The sequence below is a fragment of the Gossypium hirsutum genome, chromosome D12, assembly GCF_007990345.1.
Source record: "Gossypium hirsutum isolate 1008001.06 chromosome D12, Gossypium_hirsutum_v2.1, whole genome shotgun sequence".
Classification (NCBI taxonomy): Eukaryota; Viridiplantae; Streptophyta; class Magnoliopsida; order Malvales; family Malvaceae; genus Gossypium; species Gossypium hirsutum.
This window is the reverse complement of record NC_053448.1, coordinates 38,760,142-38,775,702: the sequence shown is the minus strand read 5'-3', so window position 1 is coordinate 38,775,702 and position 15,561 is coordinate 38,760,142. Positions and strand designations below refer to the sequence as shown.

Here is a 15,561-nt window from a genome sequence, read left to right as displayed (position 1 = left end):
TTGGTTTATATGTATAGTTGATAGCCTTTTGGTTATTTGAAGTAAAATCTCTTTTGGGTTTTTTTCTAGAAAAATCAATATACTTATTAAAAATTCATGTAAAAAATAAATAAAGTTTTGGTTAAAAGAATAAAATTAAAAATTTAAGATTCATTATGTTTTATATTTAAATATCATCACATGTAATTTTTATTAACTTATAAAAATATAAAATGCAAAAACTATCTTCAAACTTATTTTATAAAATGAATGTTTATTTAAATAAAATTTCAACTGTTTAAGGGCCTAAGAGTTTAAAATATAAGTATAGATAAATATTTTTCAGACATGTTTGTCTCAAGTACTAGTAAAAGGAAAATAAAAATGGCCAAATGTTCAAATAAGGGTCAAATATTTTAAAATGGTTATATAAGGGCTTAACCTTTATAAAAGTGCTCAAATAAAAGATTTTTATGCACGTCAACGTAGTTTGTAATAAAAAATGATGAATATTGTGTTTAGAATAAAACATATAATAATTGAATCATATATTGCTTGAAAAGAAAATCAAATAATAAAAACATTATTTGAAACCTAATATACATCATTTAAAAAACTTTTATTTGAGCACTATAAAAAATGTTTGACCTTTATTTGAGCACTTTTAAAAATATCTAGACATTATTTGATAACTTTGAAATGTTTAACCTTCATATGAGAATTTTTTTTTATAAATGCTGGGCCTTTATATATCTATTTTGAAGCAACCACTAAAATGTTATGTTAGCCTAATAAGGCTGTGTTTAGCAATGCTATGGAGAAGCATTTTTAACTTGAAAATCACTTTTAAACGAAAAATTGTGCTGAACAAATAATTTTTGGATGAAATTTTTAACTTTTTAAAATCATTTTTGACCAAATGGAGAAGTTAAAATTTTTAACTTTTAGCTTAATTACTTTTTTATCCCTCATCCTTTTCCCTTCTTTTTTTTGGCTGCAGAGAAGGAAGAAACTCGTTATTTCACAATATTATTTTTTAAAATAATACAAATATGTTAATATATAATTACAAATATTTAATGATTATATTTAAATATTTAAAGTATAGTTTATATATTCTAATTAAATTTTATAAATAATTAATATTAATTAATTAAAAATATTTAAAATTTATATTTCATATATTAAAATGTTAACAACAAGTTATAATAAATTATTTTTTATATTCATACTCAAATATCAAAATATTAATTAATTTGAACATTATTTAAATACATATTTATTACTGTATAATACCATGTTTAAAATAGATATTTTATTTCTCAAAAGTATTTTTTGACAGCAATACTAAACACTTACACCATGTTTGGTTGCCTAATCGGCGGGCCCCACTTTATCCCCTTAATCCGTTATTTGGTTGGTTGTATTGCCATTACGTTCCAAATCTGTTCCTTCCCTAATACACCCGGTCCCGTAATAGGTATTCCCCCATCCGGCGCCGATTAAAGAATCCTTACCCATTTCTTATTTTCGTTTCCTTTTTCTGCCCTCTTAGATTTCTGCTTCCTTCTATCGGTATTGTAGATCTGTCCTCATTTCTTTTGCTTTCATAACAAATCCTCAACATTGTCTTCATCGGAGTCCGATTTCAGGTATGAATATTTTGCTTCAACATTGTCATCGGCTTTCTCTGTTTTAATTTTTCTCTCCTTTAGATTTTTTAACATTGTCTTCAACATTGTCCCCTTATTTGTCTCTCCTTTAGATTTTTCTCTCTTTTTTTACTTAATTCAGATATTTAATTTTCTTTCTCATGATACCATTGTCTTCAACATTTTCCCCTTATTTTGGACATATCACAGAGGGTAGGCCTGTAAGGAGCGAAACCAATGGCAACGAAAAGCCGAGCGCAACTGCTGCACCATCCATCAGCCTACTTCTCCAGACTACCCCATTCCCACTCCTCCTTCTCCATCAATTTCCGCCGCCGCAAATTCTCCGTCACTCCTCCTCTCCTCTGCTCCTCCTCCTCTTCCCCCTCAGCATCCACGAATCCGTCCATCGTCGGAGATCTTTTGAATTATCTCAACGAATCCTGGACTCAGTTTCACGCTACAGGTTTGCCAAATATTGGTTCCCTCCATCCGTTTCTTTCAGCTTTTGTTTTAGTATTTGAACATATTACTATTTCTTTGCAACTCCAATCTGTAATTAAATTTATTAGCAATTCTTTGCAAAATATTATTTTTTGTTTTTTTATTTTTGCTTATTTAGTGATGAAATCTCTAAATTTTAGCATTAGTTTTTCTTTATGTACAAGTAGAGATTACAATATTATGAGCATAAAGATGTTTTCACATAATAATTATCACATCTAGTAGATGAAATGAAACTAATATACAAACTAATCTAGATATAGCCTGCAAAAATTTAATATAAAGTCGAATTAAATTAGTGCTTTAAAGGAATCGAACGTGATATATAGGTTCTAAGGCCTACTCTTTGCCATTGAGTGACAACGCCTCGTTGAGAGAAAATCACTAATTATTTGCCTTGGACCAAACTTGTTAAATTTTCTTGTACACAGCTGAAGCAAAACGACAACTAATTGCTGCTGGTTTTCATTTATTAAATGAGAATGATGAGTGGGACCTTAGGCCTGGTGGACGATACTTCTTCACTAGGAACATGTCTTGTTTGGTGGCTTTTGCCGTAGGAGAAAAGTGAGAGGAATATATCTTGAAAATTTTTAATTTAAAACTTTTGGAATTAAAGAAATTTCAAGGGAATTCTGTGTTAGTTTTGCAGGTACATTGTTGGTAATGGCTTTCATGTTATTGCTGCACATACAGACTGTCCTTGTCTCAAACTTATGGAGGTGGTTTATGACACACTTGGTTCGACAGAGACCTAAGTGTTGCTGGAAGAGTCATTGTTAGGGCTAGTGATGGTTCATTTCTTCACAAGCTTGTCAAAGTAAAGAGACCTCTTCTACGAGTACCCACATTGGCAATTCATCTTAACCGGTTATCTTCTTATTCCTTGAATAACCATTTTAAAATAATGTTATTTTATGTTTGAATATTGTAAATACTTTTAGGTTTTTTTTAAATAATTAATAATGCCTTTATTGGGATTGGCTAGTGATGATCCTGGTATTTTGTTGTTGAAGTCAACCCTACTTTTACTTTTTACCACCTATTGAAGCAGATAAATTGGATGAGGAGATCATTTTTATGCTAAAGTTCTTTTTCTTTCTCATCTGTAGTTCATATCATTGTTTATTTTTTCTTCCACTGATATCTGTCAATAGTTTCTATTATTTGTATTACTAGAAGACTTTTAATTGGCAGATATCATAGGAACTTAATAAATGCAATCCATTTTGACTAGGGTAATGCGATTAATTGGTAATTTCATCCTTATGTTTCCCTCTAGAAATGAATTTCTGTTGGCTAAGCCATAGAAACATTTATAACACACCCTAAATAGGATAAAATTTTGGTAATATCGTTACCATATACTTTAGCCAGTTCATCCTTTTCTTTCTTTAACTAAAACCTGTTAACATATATTCCTGATTATCCCATAATGTTGCCTGAATGCTTAAAATTTCAATTTGCCTTTTTCTTTTCCTTTCTTGAAAGTAATCACTTGCGTCAAAACTGCCTGCAAGATCATTAATGTGCTAACTTTTTGTATAACTTCGAGATTTCATATGCTTAAGTGGTAAACTTTCAAGATATACAGTTGCAAAACATATTGATATATATATATATAGCAGTTAGTAAATATTCGTAGGATCACTCATTTCCAATATTATATTTCCTTATCCATCTTGAAAACAAGATGGACAATAAAAAAGTGTCGTTAGGTTCTCAATGGCAGTTCTTTTAAATTTAAATTTGTTTTAATCAAATCTCTCCTCTTTCATATGTCGAAGATGTTTGTTTTTGTTGGACCGATTGTCAATGCATCCTTCTCATTCTCTGTCTAGTATTTCTTGTAGTTTTTCTCTCTTAGAAATTGAAACAGAGAGTTTAGGATTTTGAGAGGTTTGGATTCTGGTGGAAGAGTTGATGTCAGGTTGTTCTGCTGTTTGGTTCTGTGTTTTTGCTTCAATAAGGTAGAGAAGAAAATGGTGATAATTGCTGTTGAGTGAGAATATCAGATGAAAACTGGAATAAGAATGAACTTTTAATCCTAACAGGATTTGTAGTTTTATATCTGTAATTCAACACTCGTTTTTCGGTATCAATTCATGGCAGAGTGTTAACTGGTGCAAAATTGTTGCTTTAGATGTTTATGTTTCTTTACTTTGTTATGCAAAGTTCTCATTTCTTTTGTTTGAAGTTTTAAATTGTCTGCATCTCTTTAAGTTTGTGAGTTTAGAAGATGGCAGCAGCTTTAGATTCTTTTGTTGACAGTCACTAAAATGCTTGGTTCTGAGGTTAGCAAAATTACATTATGTTATTGTTTAGCTATGTGATCTTTTTTTCAGCGTCTAGACTTGCAACTTTTATTTCTTTTCCTGAAGTATTCATGGCTGGCCTTTTTTTGGTATATCTCCGGATACGAGTTTGAAGATGTCTCAAAAACTTGCAAATATTTTCCTTTTCATCTTTTCCTGTGTATAAGTTGACTCTTGCTGTCATAAAGGGCAGGTTTAGAAGGAACAACATCTTGAAAAATAATATGCTACTGTAGTTTTATGTATGATTTCTTTTATGGTTATTGAGTGTACAAAATTCGCCGTTTGTTAATATATTATCTCATGTTTATTATCCTGCTAGATTAGAATTAAGAAGTTTGGTTAATGGGAAGACTGGATTTGCACTTAATATGATGGAAAATATAGATTAGAGTCCAACAAATGTTTTTCAATATGTGTTTGAATTATACATGTATAACTAGTTTTGTTTGAGACCATAGATGATAATATATTCGAAACTGGGATTCCATAGATCTATTGGGAATTGAGATTAGGGAACTTATGCAAGTAGATGGCTTAACCAATGATGAAGTTAAGAGTCATTTGCAGGTGAGGGTTCTTTCTTGTTATTAATGGTTTTCTTTTCAAGTTTTGATATCAAGTATTGATGTAAGAACTTCTCTGATTTCCAGAAATACCGGCTACACACACGAAGACTTCCAGCTACCACAACAACAACAACCCCTGCAAATCAATCAGGCCTTGTTTTGGGTGGTGGTCATGCATGGATGTGTCAAGATCAGTTTGGAGAATCCTCGAAAAGGAGCAGTTCGCAGTCGGGTTCCCCTCAAGGTCCTCTCCAGTTAGCCACAAACACCGGAGGGACCTCCACTACAGGGTGTGAGAGCATGGAAGATGATGAAGATGCAAAATCCGAGTGCTATAGTTGGAAAAGCCATGTTCAGAAACCCAGAAAAAACAATGTATAGAGTTTACCCACCATGAATTTTGCAGATAAAAAAAAAGAAAGAAAGTATACATGGGAGGAAATCATTTATCTTATACAACCACTGTATTTATACATATAAAAGGAGAAGGATCTTGAGAATTGAGAGAGACATGTAAAATTTTTGCAGGATTTAGCTTTCCTTGGATATCGGATTCATGTATCTGTTTTATTGCACAACTAGTAAAGAATTCCTGTTATCATCAATTTGGACACTTTGGCTGGAGAAATTTTCATTTCTGAATTGAAGGACTGCAATTATTGTTTATAGTGGCATTCTGGCAATTAGTTAGAAGATGAAGGGCATGTTGATGGTAACCAAGATGAGAACAAACATTTGTCAACATTAATTATTTAATATTAATTAAAATATATTTAATATTAATTATTTTAAATTATATTTTATAGTATCATATATTATGATTTTAATAAATTCATATAAGAATATTGATTATTAAGAATTTTATTAAATTATATATTTTAATTAAAATATATTTAATAATAATTATGTTAAAATATGATTAAATTATTTATTACTGATATTAATAATTTTATTAAAATTTAATAACAATAACAATAATCATTTATCTAAACAAATTTCTGTTAAGGGTATTCTAGTCATTTTAATTTTTTTCCTTATGCTATTACACCTCTATTCCATTCAACCAAACACAAGAATACTATTACGCCTCTATTCCATTACATTCAACCAAACAATTGATTTGCTATTACGCCTCTATTCCATTACGCCTCTATTCCAATACAGCGAACCAAACGTGTTGTTAAATTTTAAACAAACTATTTAAAAATACTTTTCAATTATACTGTTTTTTTAAAGCATTTTTAAAAATAATATTAAACTAACCCTAAAATTAAAAGCACTTTTAAATTTTCCTTGTCCAATTGGATTGGACTCTATCCATGGGTGCTTTTGGATGATTTCATTATGCCCACTTTTGTGGGTGTGATAGATTCATAGCCCAAACCAAATAAGGATGCGTTTCCCTCGCATTAACGGTTTACAAAATGAAGGGTCTTTTTAAGTTGGTTGGTTCTTGGATCCACCTGTCATATTTTGATTCGATGTGCTGATAAAACTCCAAGTCTCTCATCATTGAAAAACAAAACATAAAATAAAATTACCGGTTTACCACTCTCCTTTCTTCTCCTCCATCGCCAGCAGAAAAAGAAGAGAGGAAGAAAAAAAAGCCCTCACTCCACTGTGTTTTGAACACAAAATCTTCCTCTGTTTGGCCCGTTGATCGAGCTCTTTCTTTTTGTTTCTTCCATTAATAATTTCCCAAAATTAGATCAAGCCTAATTGTCCAAATTATCACCATTTTAATCCAAATCAGATCTGTCCTTGGAGTTCTTCTGTTTCAGTTCATATATCCGCCGATACTTACTATCACTCTTTGTTTGTTTTTCCACTAGTACCGAAAGATAAAACAATAGGCATTTTTGGGATAAGGAAACGTAAAAAATTTGCCTTTAATCAAATGGCGTGTATAAAAGGGGTGAATAGATCGGCGTCAGTGGTACTGGCGCCGGACGCGCCATATATGGCAGCGGGGACCATGGCTGGAGCAGTGGATCTATCATTCAGCTCATCGGCGAGTCTAGAGATCTTTAAGCTTGATTTCCAGAATGACGATCGTGAGCTTACCGTCGTAGGCGAGTATCCCAGCTCAGAGCGCTTTAACCGCCTCACTTGGGCCAAGAACGGATCCGCTTCCGATGAGTTTTCACTCGGGCTCATTGCTGGTGGCCTCGTTGATGGCAACATCGATCTTTGGAATCCCTTAACCCTGATTGGGTAAATTGGATTTTTATAAGCTCTCTCTATAATATGCATCTAGTTTGCTTTATCTAATTCACCTTAATTTTCAGTTGAATTGGAAATGTGGTAAATTGCAAGGCATTTTTCTTAATCTTTAAGGTAATTGGGTATATTGCGGGTTTTAATTGTATATAATGTCTGTGTAAAAGGGTGACTGCCTTCTAGCAAGTTGCTATATACTATGGAGTTATTTATTGCGCATTGATACACTTTCTATCTCAGCTTTCTATACTTTTTGGTACTTATTTACATTGAATTGCCTGGTTCTTTGGAGTGGATCAATTGGGTACCGAAGGGAATTTCGTGTTTCATATGGTCTATAAAAATTGGTATTTAAGCTGTTGAGCTTGTTTAATTTAAGGCTAGAATTTTTATGATTTGATTTAGTAATAACGCGCCCACAATTTATGAGCTTTAGATTATTTATTATTACATTATTTGATGAATGGTTGGACGGAATTAATTCTGGCTGAAATATTTTGAAATTCAGTTCCCAAGTAAATTTCTATTGCCTTGTTTGTGTTGAGCTGTTATAAGTTAAATGAATGTTAGTTTGCCGTGTCTGATCTTTGCACTGTCTTTGAGTAGTCAAGACGAGTGGTTTGCATTTGGTCTAATTTGTCAATGGTACTGTTTTGCTGTTAGGAATTAGTAGCGAGAGTGAATGAAACTTGGGGGTTCATTGTTCAGTATTTGAATCGTAAGTCAGGCTGGTTCTTTTGTGCCTGGTTATGACTGGATGATTTATAGAAAAATAAAGAATATTGTTAAATCACTGGAAATTTTTTGTTCCCTGGTCTTGCTGGTTACAATGTGTCATGTTGCATTTATCAAAAAATTAAACGAATATCTTCATCTTTTGGGATTTCTTTTTTCCTAAAATGGTTCTTGATTGGGACCCTTTGACTGGGAAGAGTAACCTTTTGACTTTTTCATCTCCTCGCTTATGGACTTTGTTTTCTAGATTATTGGATTTGATAACTTTCACATTTCACTTTTAAGATTTTTTTTCTTTTATTTTTGTTAATAAGTACTAGTATTTTTTTGCTACTGTGGTTTCTTTAACAATCTTATCATGTCTTGGGACATTGATTTCATTATTAGCTTTGTTTTTTCACGGTTTGAAAACAATTGACATCATCTTAGATATTTTACTATATATGATAACGTTATAGTAATTTGTTCTTGCTTTCTTTCCCCAGCTCTGAGACAAGTGAACAAGCTCTGATTGGACATCTTTCAAGGCACAAAGGGCCTGTGAGTTTCCCTTTTCTCTAATAAATGTTTGATATCTTTTTACATATTTGATACTTCCATCAAGCATTTGAAGATTGCATAGTCTGTTTACTTCATTTTGTTTTGCCATATTTTAGGTTCGTGGTCTTGAGTTCAATGCCTTTGCTCCAAACTTACTAGCGTCTGGGGCAGATGATGGTGAAATCTGCATCTGGGATTTGGCAACACCTGCACAACCCTCTCATTTTCCGCCTCTTAGGGTATGCACCAATCATCCATAACTTTTTGAATTGGAAACAATGTCATGAGTCTATTATGCTGCCAGTGTTCTACTAAATGCTTTTTCCTTCCATGTATCTGCCTTATCATTAAAATGGGAAGCTTGCTTTTTCCATATATATATTTTTGTGGTTCATTTAGGAAACAATCTATAAAAAATACCCGATTTTACACAGTTCTTGTGGTCATGGTGCAGGGTAGCGGTTCTGCTGTTCAAGGTGAAATTTCATTTCTCTCTTGGAATAGCAAGGTTCAACATATATTGGCATCAACTTCATATAATGGAACGACTGGTGAGGAAATGAACTTGTCTATTTGTCTTGTCATTTAAGTTTATCAGGGAAGGTAATATGTATGCTTTTATTTATCCAGTTGTTTGGGACTTGAAGAAGCAAAAACCAGTGATAAGGTAAATTCATGTTATCTACCTAGTGAATATTTTGTCAGCATGTTATCTGCATTATGACCTTGACACTTCATTTGATCTAATCTCTATCTTTTGTTTTTTTAATTGACAGCTTTGCAGATTCAGTTAGAAGAAGAAGTTCTGTTTTGCAGTGGCATCCTGATGTTGCCACTCAACTTATTGTTGCATCTGATGAAGATGGTTCCCCTGCACTTAGGGTAATGATCTTGTTAATAGGGCTTCTATTTAGGTTACTATATGTTCAGAATTTGTTGACTTCTGGTATTTCTGTGAGCAGCTCTGGGACATGCGGAACATAATGTCACCAGTGAAGGAGTTTGTAGGGCACACAAAAGGTAACCATGCTTGATGTGTTGCTTAAGCTTGCAAATAATTACCTCTTTGCTTTTGGGTCTCTTTCTTGGTATAGGTCTTCTGTTGTTTAATTTTTCTGATAGTTATCCCTCCCCTATTCATATATAGGTTTATGCATTATTTTTCTAGGTAGTTTTTTTTCGTATGTTAAATCACAGTTGTTTTATTTAAACTCTTATATTTGACTGCATGTATTGTTGCAGGTGTAATTGCAATGGCATGGTGTCCCTCTGATAGCTCTTATTTGCTGACATGTGCCAAAGATAATAGGACTATTTGTTGGGATACAGTTACTGGAGAGGTGGGGGAATGAGTTAATTATTGACTTGGTTCAGTTTTTTTTTTCTGGCTATTCCTTATCAAAAAAGTTATTTCTAGAATATGAGTTTTTCTTTTAATTTTTTTTTGACATAGATTGTCTGTGAACTGCCTGCTGGTACGAACTGGAACTTTGATGTTCACTGGTATCCAAAGATACCTGGAGTGATATCAGCATCTTCCTTTGATGGCAAGATTGGAATTTACAATATTGAGGTGCAACCTTGCTCAGTTTATCTTTCCTATCACTGTTAATGTTAAGAAATTTCTAAGAAATTTAACATTTATATGATTGATCAATTGCTTTCTGCCTATGATTATCATTTATTTGTTTATGGATGGGATTTTATGTAGCTTTTTGAGAGAAGTGTTTATTTTGTAGTTTAGTCTGGCAAATGTTTGAAGCCTATTATTATTGCTTGTTTGTCTAAGAAAATGATACTTGTCAGATTTCCTCAGCTTTCCTCCTTGAACCTTAGGTTTAGCACTTCTTTTGGGTAATTTTTTACCTTTATTCTGCAGGGTTGCTGCCGATATGGTGTTGGGGAGGGTGATTTTGGTGCAGGTAACTCCTGAAACATAATTATATGTTCGAACACAGCAGTTGGTTTGGTTGCCTTCAATTTGCTTCTGGTAGAAGTAGATGTTCTCCATGTATTATTGTAGACTGGGTTGGATAGGCTTGGATTGAGCTTAGGCTATCTTTCCCCCCTCCTTTGTCATAATTTGACCTTAGTAGAACTAAGCTTTGGCATTCAAGGAGACATGGTTTATGACTGCCAATATAAGTTGGGGAAGATAGACAGGCATGGACCAACTCTGCTTAAACAGTCTATACCATTTATCTCTGTTAAACCAAGTTTCTGGGATAATATATGTTCTCATTGGTACTCCTTTTTCTAATTAGTTTTGATGTCTTTTTGTTTAGTGTCTTTGAGAGCTCCAAAATGGTATAAACGTCCTGTTGGGGCTTCTTTTGGTTTTGGAGGAAAAATGGTCTCTTTTTGCCCTCGGGCATCTGGTGTAGGCACTTCTGCATCATCAGAGGTAATATATCAGCAAGGTTATTTATTTTTTCTTCTCTTTTATTTAAATGCCACCAACATTCTTCTTATTGGGATCTTCTGGTCCTATGTATTATTTTTAGGTTTTCGTGCATTACTTAGTTACCGAAGAAAGCCTGGTCAGCCGTTCATCTGAATTTGAATCTGCGATACAGAATGGGGAGAGGTCTTCACTAAGGGTTTTATGCGAAAAGAAATCTCAAGAGTCTGAGTATGTTGTCTGAATTAAGAAATTGTAGTTACTTTCTTTCATTTCCTTCAAATAATTTGTTCTACTTCCTCCAATGAATACTTTTGATGGTTCTTTTGAAAAATCATCTGCAGATCTCAGGATGATCGAGAAACATGGGGCTTCTTGAAGGTGATGTTTGAAGATGATGGAACAGCTAGGACAAAGTTGCTTATGCATCTTGGCTTTAGTCTACCTGCAGAAGAAAAAGATACTGTACAAGATGACCTCTCACGGAGTCTGAATGATATTACACTTGAGGATAAAGTTGCAGAAAAAGTAGGCCATGAAGTTGAGAAAGAAGCTACTCTCTTTGCAGCTGATAATGGCGAAGATTTCTTCAATAATCTTCCAAGTCCCAAAACTGATACGCCTGTTTCTCCATCTGGTGATAATTTTGCCATTGAAAGTGGAGTTCCTAGCGAAGAGTTAATACCTCAAGAATCAGATGGACTGGAGGAAAGTGTAGATCAATCATTTAATGATGCTGTTCAACGCGCTTTGGTGGTGGGTGACTATAAAGGGGCTGTTAATCAGTGCATTGCAGCAAATAAAATGTCTGATGCTTTAGTTATTGCTCATGTTGGTGGTGCTTCATTATGGGAGAGCACATGTGACCAATATCTAAAGATTAGCCATTCACCATACCTGAAGGTGAATTAAGTTTATATACTTGCTTACTGAAGGATTTTATCACTTATCTTGATAAAAAAGGAACCAAGATATGAACTATTTCTGCTGATTATATTCTATTAACTCCATGTTCTTCTTAGTGTATTAAATATTCTGTTTGTCTTTAGGTTGTCTCTGCAATGGTGAACAATGATCTCATGAGCCTTGTCAAGACCAGACCTTTGAAATTCTGGAAAGAAACATTAGCTCTCTTCTGTACAGTAAGTTTCTATTTGTTAGTGGATGTGTAGTGGTGTAGCAACAAAATATTTAAGTTGTTGTTGCTATTATTATGGACTTATTTATCATATTTGATGAGCAGTTTGCCCAGAGAGAGGAGTGGACTGTACTTTGTGATTCGCTTGCTTCAAAACTAATGGCCTCTGGTAATACTCTGGCAGCAACTCTTTGTTATATATGCGCTGGAAACATTGATAAAACAGTAGAGATTTGGTCAAGGTGCCTGACAACTGAACATGATGGGAAATCTTACATTGATCTTCTCCAGGTTAGTTAGCAATTTGAAGAACCAATGCATTTCAAAATTAAGTTTGTGTAGTAATTTGACATTAAATTTTTGTTTTCTAGGATATGATGGAAAAGACCATTGTCTTGGCTTTGGCAACTGGACAGAAACAATTTAGTGCATCTCTATGCAAGCTTGTTGAGAAATATGCTGAAATTTTGGCTAGTCAGGGGCTTCTATTGGTAGCAATGGAGTACCTGAAACTCTTGGGGTCTTATGAGCTGTCACCCGAACTCGAGATCTTAAAAGATCGTATAGCACTCTCTATGGAACCTGGTATGTTACTGCTATAGTGCTGGTACATTTGCATTTTTTATCTACCACAGCTATTTTATATTTATGCAAATAGTTCATATGAAAAAGGTCATGCTGGTAAGTAATATGTATTTATATTTATATGTACTTTTACTATTGCAGAGAAAGAAACTAAATCTGCTAGTTTTGGTAATTCTCATCCAACAAGTGGACCAGTCTTTGACCCTTCGCGACATTTATATCCGGTGCTTTTTCTTGTCCTTTTCTTTTTTATAATGGTCTTTGATATCTGTTTTGCTCCTAGATAATCTATTTTGGTGCTGTGAATGATTTTCCTATTTTTGTTTACTTTCTCTCATTGCTTAGGAGTCAGCCACATCGCAAATTCAGCCAAATGTTCCTACTACTTATGATGAAAGTTATCAGCGTTCTTTTCCATCATATGGAGGATATGCTTCTCCTGCCTCGTATCAAGCTCCTGCCAATATCTTTGTTCCAACCCCTGCTCCTCCTCATGCATCCCAGGTATGTTATATTGAGTTTCTTTTTGGTGCATGGCATTCTATTTGATGGTAGACTTTAAGCAATTTCTAAGTTCTGATGATACTTTTCTTCTGATTTTATTTTTATCCTGATATATATTTGATCTCAACACCTATAGATAATTTAGTTCAAATGGATATTTTGGGTTGTTCTCTATCTGTCATACCATCCAATTGTATGTTTCCTGAGGAAAAAGGGAATTTTGTTTGGAGATTTTTGGAGTGAAAGGTTGCATTTAACTAGGACACCATGGATTGGTATGTCATGGAATATTGGGGGTTTTAGTTTTCAATTGGTATTCATTATCCTGACTGTTTTCAACTTACAAAGAGCCTTTAGTTTTCTCTGAGACCCACTGGGAGTGGAGAAAACTAGACAAAATAAAATCCGAACTAAACCAGCTTCATCTGTTTGCTTGGATTTAATTTTATCCATACCTTGGTTTGATCAACGACCCAAGCAGCAGTACAAACAAATTTAGAAAAAAGATAAGACATTTGGTAGACGAGGCTCTCTGCTGTCCAAATGAGCACTCTGTTTTGACTTTCTAATTTCATATGTGCATGATGTTCTTTGCATTTATTATCTGCTTCATGCTTGACTAAATAGTTTCTGCTGTCCTTCCAGGCAAATTTCGCTCCTTCATCTGGCACCACTCAGCCTGCTGTTAGACCCTTTATTCCTTCTAATCCTCCTGTTCTACGAAATGCAGATCAATACCAGCAGCCAACTACCTTGGCTTCTCAGTTATATCCTGTCTGTATAACTACATTTAGTTTCATGTTTAATACCAGTTATTTTTTTGAGACTGGTATAATGAATTATTTTTGCTTGCCTTCCAGGGTAGTGCCAACCCTACTTATCCTGCACCCCTTGCTTCTGGTTCACTTGCATCTGTCCCATCACAAATGGGATCAGTTTCTGGCCCCAAAATGCCCCAAGTTGTTGCTCCCCCCCCAGCATCTACAGGATTTATGCCAGTAACTAATGCATCTGTTGTTCAAAGACCTGGGATGAGCCCAATGCAACCATCCAGCCCTACACAGCCAGCATTACTACAACCAGCTCCAGCACCTGCTGCTCCTCCACCAACCATGCAGACTGTTGATACTTCAAATGTCCCTGGTATTTGCTAGTTTCTTAGTTGCTAATGTTAATATCATACTTCATACATTTTTATTGGTTTATCAAATACTCTGCTAGTCATGTGATCCATCCACCACATTATATAGGTTATTCAAGACTGAGGATTTACTATCCAAAAAATTGAGTAATGATGACTTTACATAATTAACCTTCAGAAGAAGAATAACTAAGAAATATAATAAATATCTATTAATGGTTGGCAGCAACTTTTTGATGAAGATATACACACATATTTATGCTGATACAAAGTGCTGTTGGTAATGACTACCTTGTTTGCTTTTCAGCACACCAGAAACCTGTAATCACAACCTTAACCAGACTTTTCAATGAAACATCTCAAGCACTGGGAGGCTCACGAGCAAACCCAGCTAAGAAGCGTGAAATGGAAGACAATTCAAGAAAAATCGGTGCCTTGTTTGCCAAACTCAACAGTGGAGACATTTCAAAAAATGCTTCCGATAAGCTTATTCAACTCTGCCAGGCTTTGGACAATAATGATTTTGGTACAGCTCTACAAATCCAGGTATGGTTGGGAAAATAATATTATGCTGATTTCCTCATGATTGCTGGCAATTCAAAGTGCTTCAATTTTTTTTTTTAACCTCTTCCTTGGAATAGGTTCTTCTTACTACTAGTGAGTGGGATGAGTGCAACTTTTGGCTTGCAACTCTAAAGCGGATGATTAAGACAAGGCAGAATGTAAGGTAAGTTATAGAAAGGCAAAAAATCTCCAAGTATGGAATCCCGAATCTGCTTATGTTTTCCTTTTCTGGTGACACACTGGAGAAACTGATGCACCCTTTGATGTACACAAGAATGGTTTCCTCCTAATTGATGCTGCAGGACTTCAGTTCTTTGGGTCCTTTTACATCCGTCCTGCTAAATATTGACTTGCCTGACACATTGTTTTGGTAGTATTGAAATAGTTTTCAGGATACTGTTGATTATATTCATTAGACATTTTGGTAGTATTGAAAAGCAGAGTTTGCTTAGTTCAGTTTTCAGTTTTTAACCCCTTTTTTCGGAGCCCAAAATTCCATTTATGAGTGAATTGGATTTGACTTCCTGTTGTTGTTGCTATTTATTTTTTGGGGGGTGGGGGGTGGGTGGGATGGTCTCTGCATGGCCATTAGTTGTACAACCTATATGCTCTTTTTCCTTTTTTTTTTTAAATTATTAATACGCAAAACAGAGTTTTAATATCTTATAATTTCATTGAAAGTGATCTGCATTTTTGAAACTTTTAAGTGTTTCC

General features: G+C 34.1%; 2 protein-coding genes across 6 annotated transcripts; both read left to right on the top strand.

The window, feature by feature from the left end:
- Positions 1–1,410: 1,410 nt before the first annotated feature.
- LOC107945595 (probable aspartyl aminopeptidase) lies at positions 1,411–5,685 on the top strand. 5 transcript variants are annotated; one of them, XR_005921610.1, is made up of 6 exons: positions 1,411–1,631; positions 1,842–2,097; positions 2,567–2,702; positions 2,780–3,005; positions 4,944–5,020; positions 5,104–5,685. XR_005921610.1 is itself a non-coding variant. In XM_016879654.2 (5 exons), exons 2-4 carry the CDS (start codon positions 1,869–1,871, stop codon positions 2,891–2,893), a joined length of 471 nt encoding a protein of 156 aa, XP_016735143.2. In that variant the 5' UTR covers positions 1,411–1,631; positions 1,842–1,868; the 3' UTR covers positions 2,894–3,005; positions 5,104–5,685. The 5 variants fall into 5 exon arrangements, 2 of the variants coding, with proteins under 2 accessions (XP_016735143.2, XP_040962584.1); XR_005921608.1 differs by having other exon boundaries at positions 1,430–1,631; positions 2,788–3,005; XR_005921609.1 differs by having other exon boundaries at positions 2,788–5,020.
- Positions 5,686–6,494: 809 nt separating this feature from the next.
- LOC107945594 (protein transport protein SEC31 homolog B) lies at positions 6,495–15,370 on the top strand. The gene is made up of 22 exons (XM_016879652.2): positions 6,495–7,233; positions 8,460–8,514; positions 8,631–8,753; positions 8,969–9,065; positions 9,145–9,181; positions 9,291–9,396; positions 9,477–9,534; positions 9,757–9,854; positions 9,968–10,087; positions 10,394–10,436; positions 10,800–10,918; positions 11,019–11,146; positions 11,260–11,818; positions 11,965–12,057; positions 12,159–12,344; positions 12,425–12,638; positions 12,780–12,862; positions 12,984–13,142; positions 13,788–13,916; positions 14,003–14,285; positions 14,591–14,829; positions 14,925–15,370. Exons 1-22 carry the CDS (start codon positions 6,917–6,919, stop codon positions 15,012–15,014), a joined length of 3,336 nt encoding a protein of 1,111 aa, XP_016735141.1. The 5' UTR covers positions 6,495–6,916; the 3' UTR covers positions 15,015–15,370.
- Positions 15,371–15,561: the final 191 nt, after the last annotated feature.

What these genes read in the sequence shown, in the direction of transcription:
- LOC107945595 (XM_041106650.1), top strand. Translation starts at nt 1,869, where the DNA reads ATGGCAACGAAAAGCCGAGCGCAACTGCTGCACCATCCATCAGCCTAC. An exon ending in GACTCAGTTTCACGCTACAG is followed by an intron (nt 2,098 to 2,566) that starts GTTTGCCAAATA and finishes TCTTGTACACAG; the next exon opens with CTGAAGCAAAACGACAACTA. An exon ending in GCTTTTGCCGTAGGAGAAAA is followed by an intron (nt 2,703 to 2,779) that starts GTGAGAGGAATA and finishes ATTCTGTGTTAG; the next exon opens with TTTTGCAGGTACATTGTTGG.
- LOC107945594 (XM_016879652.2), top strand. Translation starts at nt 6,917, where the DNA reads ATGGCGTGTATAAAAGGGGTGAATAGATCGGCGTCAGTGGTACTGGCG. An exon ending in ATGGTTCCCCTGCACTTAGG is followed by an intron (nt 9,397 to 9,476) that starts GTAATGATCTTG and finishes TTCTGTGAGCAG; the next exon opens with CTCTGGGACATGCGGAACAT. An exon ending in CTTACATTGATCTTCTCCAG is followed by an intron (nt 12,345 to 12,424) that starts GTTAGTTAGCAA and finishes TTTGTTTTCTAG; the next exon opens with GATATGATGGAAAAGACCAT.